The sequence below is a fragment of the Melanotaenia boesemani genome, chromosome 18 (assembly GCF_017639745.1).
Source record: "Melanotaenia boesemani isolate fMelBoe1 chromosome 18, fMelBoe1.pri, whole genome shotgun sequence".
NCBI classification, from domain to species: Eukaryota; Metazoa; Chordata; class Actinopteri; order Atheriniformes; family Melanotaeniidae; genus Melanotaenia; species Melanotaenia boesemani.
This window is the reverse complement of record NC_055699.1, coordinates 9,204,278-9,214,201: the sequence shown is the minus strand read 5'-3', so window position 1 is coordinate 9,214,201 and position 9,924 is coordinate 9,204,278. Positions and strand designations below refer to the sequence as shown.

The window sequence follows — 9,924 nt, the reverse complement described above, 5'->3', positions numbered from 1 at the left end:
TGTCATGTCAACTGTTGCATAAAAAAACTGCTGATCAAATACAATTGATTTTGATGATGCACTGGTTTATCAGTTAAACTATAAAATTGTTTCGAACCAAGTAGCATAAATGACCACCTGTAAAGTGGAACACTTGAATTCACTGTTCAGTTGCACTTGATGTAAAACTTCTAAAAATGCCTCCTGGTTAACTTCAAACTTTTCAGGAATGTCTTTAGCCTTTAATGGAGAGGGTTTAAAATTCCAAAGGGAGGTGCCACTGGAATTCCTTGAAACTACACAGTTAAAAAAGAGGCTCAAAATTTAAGTACAGCACTTTTAATGATACAATGGGTTGATGGGTTTGTTTAACATGGGAAACTGCAAGTCAGTGAGGACCAGGCAAAAATTACAGAGGCTCTCCAACCTTTTACAAACTCCATTTCTGGTTCACAGGCAAACCTGGAAATGTACTGAATTCAGTAACATGGAATGATATTACATGACTCAAACTAAAAAAAAAAAAAAGTAAAAAAGATTCAAGCCTATGAGGTTTTACAAGACACTGAATTGTGAACACAGGTTGTTGTGAAACTTCTAGCCTGTCAGAGAATCAAGTTATTGCTAAAATGTCCTCTTGAGTGTCCCCATAATTGTGGCTGATAGTGGCTTCAACAACAGGATACCTTTGTGTGGAGTCCTGCTTAATATTAATAGTGGCTCTTCAAACCCTGAGCTGAGCGTGTTTGAACGCAACACTCCACTCATTTCCAGTCATTGTTACACCATGCACAGAAAAAGGTCAAAGGATTGTGGAGATGGCATTGAGTTTGCACACAGAGCACACATACAGTGAACAGTGTAACAAGGAGTAAATTAGTGACCTACAGTGAACCACAGGCTTTGATTTTCCACCACACAGTAGCAGCAGGTTTCTATACGGTAAAACAACCATAATACGTGTACACACAAAGCAAGCAAAGAACAAGGAGTACATTTAATGAAAACTCTTTTCGTCTCGGGAAGATCAGGGGGAGACTCTCACCTCTTCAGTCAGCTATGGCGGTAAACAGGGATGCAAGACACAAATAATGACATGACCTATTTCACATTCCATATTTGTCCTTTTTCCAGAAATATAAGCTGATAATTACTCGAGGGCCAGTAAAATTAATACAGATAAAATTCAAACTCTACCACCCTGATGCTTTATCTGACAGGCAGAGAGCAATGGTACATGTTTTGTACAATAAAACATGTATATACACTCACACAAATATATATATTTACATACATATATACACAGGAACAGCATAAACATAGACTTTTAGGTAAGTGCTAGGGTTTTGAGAGTGGCTTCATCTCAGCCATGCTATAGGGTTAAGATAATACTGGTAGAGGAAGAATACACACATTCTTTGTACAGCATGGATGTGGCTTCCATGTCTAGATGAGCCGTCTGGGTTTACTTCGTTGTTGCTTTTTTTTTTCCTTTAGGACACTTGTCGTGTGACAAGGGGTGTTACTGTATGGTAGGTATTTATAGAAACTCCCGATTTAGGGAGAGACGTAGTGCAAGTTTGTCTGGCTGTCAGTCACTCAGGATGTGCACAAAAGACATGGGGAATACCCCTTTTCTTTCCGGCTCTCCTTCAATGTGCCCGATCTGGGGGTAAAAAAAAAGGAAACAAAGCGTTTAAGAAAAACTGTTTTTGGTGGAAGTGTTTATTTTGAGATGTCCAGCCAGTGGTAGAGATATTTAAATTGGACTCACCCACCACTCCTGGTCCTCCTCTCCTGTAACTATGATCACCTCTCCTTCAACAAATGTAAGTTCGTCATCGTTGTCAGCCTGGCAGTCGTAGATCGTCTTCACTCGACGCGCTTTATTCTTCCCCTGGACACACAGGAAGAAAAACTGTCAGATCAGCCTAAATTCTCTTAGTCTAAAAGTTAAAGGGACATTCTGTTTTGTTTGGTTTTTTTTCTTTTTTTTATGCATTTGTGTAGTTCTTATGAGTAGTTAGCATCTCAGCTGCAGACTGGTGAAGCATTTACAAAAACAGAAAAAAAGACAACCTAAGAACTACTCAGAAGAAGGGGGTCTGGAAAACAAAGCTTTTTTTTTAAATGTAAAACTTTAACCTAAAGAATTGTTCAGTTTAAGTTGAGCAAAAGCCTTACTGTGGACATTTATGCTGATGTGACTTCTGCATCAGTCAGTTTGGTAACTGAGTAAGATGGCCCGATTTACATGAAACTGCTCTGTGAGCTTTTTTTTTTTTCTTTAAATGCTAGCTATTCTCATGGTCTCACTAGCTTAGCGCGTACAAAAACAATTCCTCCCCAATTCTCCAGACTGCGAGTGCTTGGATCACTGTATATTACAGGTAGGACACCAGCAGCGCAAAAGAACTACACAAAGCCGCCATTTAATAAAACAAAAATCCCTATTCACTTTGTAAATGTTTCTAAAAAAAAAAAAAAAAAAAAAGTTGCAAACCCCTGAATAAATTAGAAAGTCCCATTGGGACAATAGCATTAGAAGAATATTCAATTTAATATGTAATTATTCAAAGGCTATACAGCTGCTAAAATCTCATGAAGTAGATTAAAATGTTATAATTAAAGTTTTGTTATATAAATAAACTCATAGATACATTTGTGTCTGTGAAGAAGTAATAAGAGTTGCAAATCACAGTGTACGTTGTATTTGTCAGGTCTTTTTTTAACACTAGTTAAATAAAAATTGTTAAAATATTAAAAGGAAATCTTTCAGAAAAAGAACAAGCATGTCCATACCGTGTTGATCTTCCTCGGGAGGGGCACAGGTGTCTCTGCAGTCCCCGCTGGGGTCCCATTTGTATCCTCGGCAGGTTGTTGAGATGTGGTCGCGATACTTGGCTGCTGGTTAGGCGACGGCGAGTCTTGAGGCTGCGGTTGAGTTTGAGGTGGAGGCGGAGGCTGCGTTTGTGGCCTTGTCGACTCTCCTGGAGGCGGCCTCGGACTCCCGGAATCGGCTGTCCCAGGTTTCGGGGGGATGTCTGCGAGATGAGGCTTGGGAGGGAGGTCTTTAAGCTGGGGTTTGGGCGGCAGGTCTCCCAGCTGAGGTTTAGGAGGGAGATCGGAGAGCTGCGGCTTTGGGGGAAGTTCTCCAGGTTTTGGGGGAAGTTCAGACACCTGTGGTTTTGGGGGCAGGTCGCCCAGCTGAGGCCTGTCTGCCAGAGGACCCTTCTGTGTGGTTTCAGTTGCTGGCGGGGACTTCTGGAAGACCTCTGGAGGAAGGCTGGGCTTATCCATAGATGGATGGTGTATGGTGTCGATCTTACGCAATGCCACTGGAGAGATAACCGGGAAAAAAAACGTGTAAATAACATCCTATACACAACACCTTCGAGTAAAAATGTGACAAGCACCGTACCTTTCTGAGGTAGTTTGGGAAGAACCCTTGGACCAAGTGTAGATTTTGTGTTGCTTGAAGTAGTGCTGTAAAAAGATTTTTTATATAAAGTCAAACAAAAACACGCTCTCCTCATTTAGACAGTTTATGATGATGGGCAAACATGATACAGCCAGAACAGGCCTCAGTAGGCTCACAGGGTTCCTGTCTGTGATACCTTTGCTGTTGAGGAATGCCTTCAAACTTGTTGGAAACTGGAGACATCTTACTGACCGGAGGAGGGGTGGAATCACTTCCTGAAATATTAACATTAACGACGACAAACAGATTACTTGACACCATATTCAAAGCGCCAATCAAGAAATAATTTAATATAAATGTGGAAATAAATCAACATGCTGTGATGGTTAAATAAAACAATGAGGGAAGTGTAATCTGGCTGAGCTCTCCATACATGTGATATTTAAGAATTCTTATAAAGTGCTGGCATTTAATTAGTGGTCGGGTGTTCGGGAATGCTTGACACATTGCACAAACACAGCAGAGGACAAATGATAATTAGTGGAAGTAAAATGAATCATTTAAGGTTTGATTTTCTATGTATTTGACTAATAACTAACTGCAAGTAGATAGTTTGAGAGTAAGCTGATTGGTCACCTTCACAAATGTGTGGAATTTGTGGAAAAAAATTGTCACTAAAAATAGAAATCCATCCTTTATTTATGTCAACAGCATAGTAGTCATGATCCCTCCCTCATGTCTTATTTTGCTCCAAGCAGCCAAACTTTTAAAAAAAAACTTTTGAAGTGGTCTCCATCAACAGTTCTTCAGGCTTCTGAAGGTATCATAAAGTTTTGTTTGGACATCCGCTGCCTTGTCAGCCCAGTCCTTGTACCTGAACATTTTAAAGGATGTATTTCTGTTTGTTAAACCTCTAAACACTGACCTATCAATCATTTGAACACTAAAAAGCTACAGATCTCAGGGAATAAACCAGTATTATGTCTATTCATACCAGACAACTTGGGAAAGAACCAATTAAATTGTTTCTTCAGGAATTTTGTTAGTAGCAACCTCTTACACATAGTTTGTTTCTCTCTCTTCTGTTGCAGCTACAACCTAAAAATAGTGCTTTTGGACCATCAAGGTTCTCAAAGAGCTTCTAGCTGAAAACTTGGCACGTTGTGTGTGTGCTGTGGGTCCTTAAAATTTGAGCAAACATCGACAAGTGGAGGACAAAGGAGGAAGCACCAGGCCTACAATTATCAGCAGTAGATGAACACTATCTGAAAGTGACGTCTTCAGAAATAGAAATAAATCAACTAAAAAGCCCTGATACACGACCTGAGAGATGCATCTGGACCTTCAGTTGATCCATCTACTGTTCACTGAAGCCTAATCGGAAATGGTTTCAATGGCTGTAGAAAAGCCCAAAGACGCAAGAACCGGATGGAAAATCAGTTGTAATAGGTCCTGTGGAAAGATTAACCATCTCCAGAGATCAGATCTCAACATTTTTTAAGTAATGTGGGACCATCTTGAATGAGAACAAGAAGAAATTCAGAAAACATCCAAAGAAGAGCTTTTAAATGCCATTAAAGAAACCTGGAGAACTATTCCTGAAGACCACTCACAACTGTTGCACAGCACCTTAAGCTGAACTGACTCAGTTAATGACAGATCGCTCAGTTTTCAGGAACTATTGAGCTCTATTACTGATAAACTGATTTAAAAAATCATGTGTTAATTTTCATGAATTTTCATAAATCATTAATAATAAAAATATCATTACATGTGGCCTTACACATGTTCACAATATGTTAAAGTCAGATAAATCTTCAAACTGCAAGAAGAAAAAAGAGGAACAGAATTTGTATAAAAACTGTCAAATTGAACTAAACTTTTTTTTATATTTTTTTAATTTTCATATCTCATCAGATAAATGTTTGACAAAAATAACTAAAATCCACTTCTAAGCTTTTTGAAGCTTTAAACCAAATCTCATGGTCTTTATTAAAAAATAAAGTTTGCTGATGGAGTTTTCACATGACTAATTGATGAAGTTCTTGGAAAAAAAAAAGACAGATGTGGACTTTGAATTGATAATATTTAGTCATTTTTGGAAAATCCTGATAAGCCTGAGGGAAACCAGCCCTACTGCAGTGGTGTGCTTGCTTCTCACCCCCGGTTAAGCCCCCTTTACTGTGTGGACTGTGAGAGAGCGGGCTGGGTGGGTCAGACAGGGTGCGTTTGTGTCCAGGAGGGGGGGGCGGAGGTCTCTTCTTGGACAGGGTGGAGCTGCCTCCTGGTGTGAGTGTGGAGAGAGGGCCAGATGGGGTAGGAGCTGGAGGAGCGATACATAAGACACATGAGGTGATGAGGTCCATCCAAAAGAGAGTAAACAAACAAAAATTATTCTGTTGAAACTCAGAGCAGGGTGCCATAAAGAGACAATAAAGGACATGGACAGGAGGCGGAGCGGGTGTGGACAGAGCACAAAAGTGAGAAGAGAAATGACTGAACAAATATGAAATATGTGTGTGGATGGAAATGTAAAATAATGAAAAGTTGAACTCTGGTTTGGGGTGCAGACATGTTTGCTGGAAGTTTAATTTTGGTATATATCTAACTGTGTTTACTGACTACTTACAAACGCAGAAAAAAATAGGATGAAATCAGCTAAAAAGAGAGCTCAGCCAGAGAGAAATCAGCTGTGGTTAAAAGTTTACAGCTCAGGGATGGCAGGACATATTTCCAGAAAGATTGAAAAAAAATCTCGTAGGCAACAAATAATTCACAGGAGAAACAGCTTGCCTACGTGGTCCTGTTATTAAGCGAAAATAGCGCCACCAACCTGCACATCTGAGCTGTAAAGGAGGAAACAACTGAGGGAAAAGGGGGGGAGAACATAAAACAAGATATTCACTGATGTATGGTCGAGTGCCAGCCAGTGTGGCGTAGTGCGTATGAGAGCCAAGGAATGCCAAGTGTGGAGCTGAAAGAATAGAGAAACAAAAAAAGAGAAAGAAAACAGAGCGAGATGAGGAGTGTGGGAGAGAATCTATAAGCATGTCAGTCTCATAAAGAGCTGCTCCCACACACTGGAAAAATAACAAGATGAAATCTTATCAGTGAAGAGCAAAGGAAAAAGAGCGAAACAGTGTGAACTGGCCCTGGGGAGCAAGCTCCTCAGTACCTGCTGAGAAGAAGAGTCGCTGTGGAGCATCTGAAGGGTAAGCATGTCATCTGAAATGCATCCTCTTATTCTGACACTAAATCTTATTTTTGCAAAAATCACACTAAACAATCTTCTTGTTTATAACAGTATAATCAAACTAAAAGGCGCATGCAACAACAGATTAATAACTAATAAATATTAGCTTCAATTCTAAGGTACCAGAGGGCTTTAACTGAGCCTCTGAGCTATTATTTGACCAGCTTTATCCACACAGAACAATGTATGTAGTGAGAGAGACACTTCATATCCAAATACTTTATTGCCTTCCTACCTACTTTCCAAAGATGGAAACATGAACATAACCTTAAAGAAGTGGATGAAACATTGTGTCCACCTGCTGTAACGTATGCTTCAAATGTTAGCTTCCTACAGCTGTAACATGGCCATTTTTTTGGAGCCAAGTATAACAGGATTTGTCAACTCCATGATTTTGTTTTCTGTCTTACAAATAGGTTTGTTCAAGGCTGGAACGTCTTCTGTGAGGAAGTCTAGACCCTGACAGAGTCAGATTAAATTTAAAGCTAACATTAGCAGCAAAGTCCTGCTCTTTATTTGATTTTTGCACATTCACGCCCAAGCAACCCGAACGCAACTTACCGACAGACTAAAATGAAGTTTGTGAACAATTAGGAGGAACCAGGATTTCTAATTTGATAACTCAAAAAATGTGGTCTGATCTTCATTTTTGACACAATTATTAGACAAAACCAAAGAAATAAAAACAAAAACTGTACTTATTGTACTCACTAAACCCCTTAGGCTAGAAGTCCTGATCTGGCAACCCAAAAAATTAAATTAATTTCTTTTTTAACCATTCTGTTGCTAATCTACTTGTGAGCTTTGGATCATTGAAATCATGGACTTCTGCCCTGACAGCCTTCAGCAAAATGTTTGAACAGAATTAACGTTTCATTGTTCCTTCAATGATTAGAAGGTGCTGAGGTCCAGAAGTAGAAAAGCAGCTCCAGGTCATGCTCCTTCCACCATGTTTCTGAGCAGGACTAAATTTTCTGTGTTGCACTTTCCTCCTAATACAGCATTTCACCATTTATCTCATGTGGACATCGGACACCATCTCAGGAATGCTGCAAACTGCAGAAGTGCCTCAGTGTTTTTTTCTCCCTCCATAATTCCCAAATAATCCAACCAAGTTGTTTCACAATGACATCTTCTATTTAGAAGCAAAGACTTGTGGGTAATTTTAGCACTTGGGTTTAACTAACGTTTACTTGTTGCATGCTCTCTTACATTGGAAACAAGTGAAATTTCAGATCTCTTGCTGAATGAAAAATAAGATCTTAATGTTTAAATAATGGATGCAATGACTTGTTGACATGGATGTTGCAGCGTTAGCTATTGAGGTGTTTTCAATCATCTCATGTTTGTTAGATCGCTGAAGTTGTTACAGATCAGCAGAGGGAGGAGTGTTATTTATAATTGCAATACTGCAGAGACAGCACACCCACAGTTTCCTCTGTGTGTCTACACTGTGCTAAAACTAATGATGAAGTGTGTATCCAGCTTCCCTTTCACACGCCTGACCATGCCCTCTCCTGCGGCCATGCTTTCTTTAAGGTTTACTTTGTAAGCAATCTTAATGACACCTGCTCTATCTGTGTGCTGACAAATTGCATACCACTGCAGGGCGTGTAAATGTGTGTGTGTGTGTGTGTGTCCATAGAAACACTGACTGACAGCACAGCGAAGAAACTTTCCAGAAAAGTGATTACAAAGCATTCCTCTACACCTAATTCTGTCCTGGATATAATCAAACATTAACAACCATTAATAACGTCAATTTCACAGCTTATCTTCTCTCACACAGTAGAGCAGACACACAATCTTTAGTCTATTTTGCATTACCGGCTCACATTTGCAAAAACAACATTAGCAGAGCGTGTTCTCCTGAATTTATTGACTGTCACGGTTATAAGCTTTTAAAGTTGAATGATGCCTGAAAGTGAATGTAAAGGCTCTTGGAGCAGCTATGTCTGACCTTTGCCCTGGTTCCTGGGCGGCAACGGCGGCCCGTCGGCCACAGGGGAGGAGCTGAGGTCAGTGGAGGCGCTGTACATCTGGTTGGTGAAGGCGCTGTAGGAGAGACGCTGCTGCTTGTCCCTCTGGCTGATGAAGCCCGGCAAGGAGAGCTTGTCGTGGGGGGAGAGGCTGGAGGAGTGACAGAAGCTCTGAGGCCTCGGGGAGCGGTCCTTTTTGATGGGACTGGGCTGGAGAGGGACATGTGAAGGATGAGAATGATCTGATACAGACGGATATGGAGAGCTGACACTGTAACATGACATACCTTTAAGCCTTTCACTTAAAGATGAAAAACATCTTAGATGTTTTGCATAAAAATGTATTCATTAAATATTACTGCAAAACATAAAATTTGGAGAAAAAGTTTCCATGTATTCAGCCTTTCCCAAACTAGGGTTCCAAAGGGGTACTAAGAATGTATAAAAATATAAAAAAATATAGCCCACATATATAAAAAAAAATATGTGATTTTTATTATGAAAGTCAAAAATGAACGCATTATTTCAAAGAGACTGATCTGTGTATATAAACGTGTTAATTTTTTAACATATTAATGCATAAACAACAACAAGTTATCACTTATGTCATATTAAAAATCCGAATTTGTCATTATCTCAGTGAGACAAGCTGATTTTTGGCATGTACTGTAGGTGCTTTGTTACCGCGGTGAAACCAAATCCACCAAAAACCACTTTATCCTCCTTATTTATGAAGATTCTGAGAGTTTTTAAGCCTTACATTTAGAGAATGGTCGCAGGAAGACCCATTAAATATTTCACACAATAATCGAGGGGGTCATGAACACCAGCGTGTTATCTTGGGGGTTGTGGCTCATAATGTTTCGGAACCACTGTTGTAAATCAATAACAGCAGTGGAAACCTGGCTACAGAAGCATGTTTGTTTTGTTGTTGTTTTTTAACAAGCAGAAATGTCACCATGAAAAATAAGCATCACAGAGTGAAACAAAAGGTAAAAAAAATAAACTTTCCATAACAAAGTCCAATGTCTACTCCTCTTATCATCAGAGAACCACAGAAGCTGTGCTAATTCGGCCTTCACCGTTTTCCTTAAACCTGCTACAGAACATTAACTTGACAGTAAATGGTCCCTTGTCTGCTGCAGGGATCTTTTCAACGAGTCTGACTGCATTATTCTGTGGTATGATAAAGCTAGATCTGCATCTACTCCCTTATTTCTGCCTTTTATTTATGACGTTCTGTCAGTAGCTGTGAGTCAGTGGGGAAGCCTTTTTGATGCTGAGAAACAATT

At 39.7% G+C, this 9,924-nt stretch overlaps 1 protein-coding gene across 8 annotated transcripts in view; it reads right to left on the bottom strand.

Moving 5' to 3' along the window:
• Nucleotides 1–302: 302 nt before the first annotated feature.
• asap1b (ArfGAP with SH3 domain, ankyrin repeat and PH domain 1b) overlaps nt 303–9,924 on the bottom strand; it is a 69,483-nt gene continuing 59,861 nt past the window's right edge. For 3 of the 8 annotated variants that reach the window (XM_041968332.1, XM_041968334.1, XM_041968333.1), the window contains 8 exons: nt 8,614–8,842; nt 6,306–6,374; nt 5,562–5,723; nt 3,597–3,675; nt 3,401–3,465; nt 2,782–3,317; nt 1,754–1,876; nt 303–1,645 (listed from right to left, as the gene is read on the bottom strand). In XM_041968332.1, coding sequence (XP_041824266.1) covers nt 1,571–1,645; nt 1,754–1,876; nt 2,782–3,317; nt 3,401–3,465; nt 3,597–3,675; nt 5,562–5,723; nt 6,306–6,374; nt 8,614–8,842 — 1,338 coding nt within the window. In that variant the 3' untranslated portion in view covers nt 303–1,570. The remainder of the gene's footprint in view (nt 1,646–1,753; nt 1,877–2,781; nt 3,318–3,400; nt 3,466–3,596; nt 3,676–5,561; nt 5,724–6,305; nt 6,375–8,613; nt 8,843–9,924) is intronic. The other 5 variants (XM_041968335.1, XM_041968336.1, XM_041968338.1 and 2 more) reach the window with 3 other exon arrangements.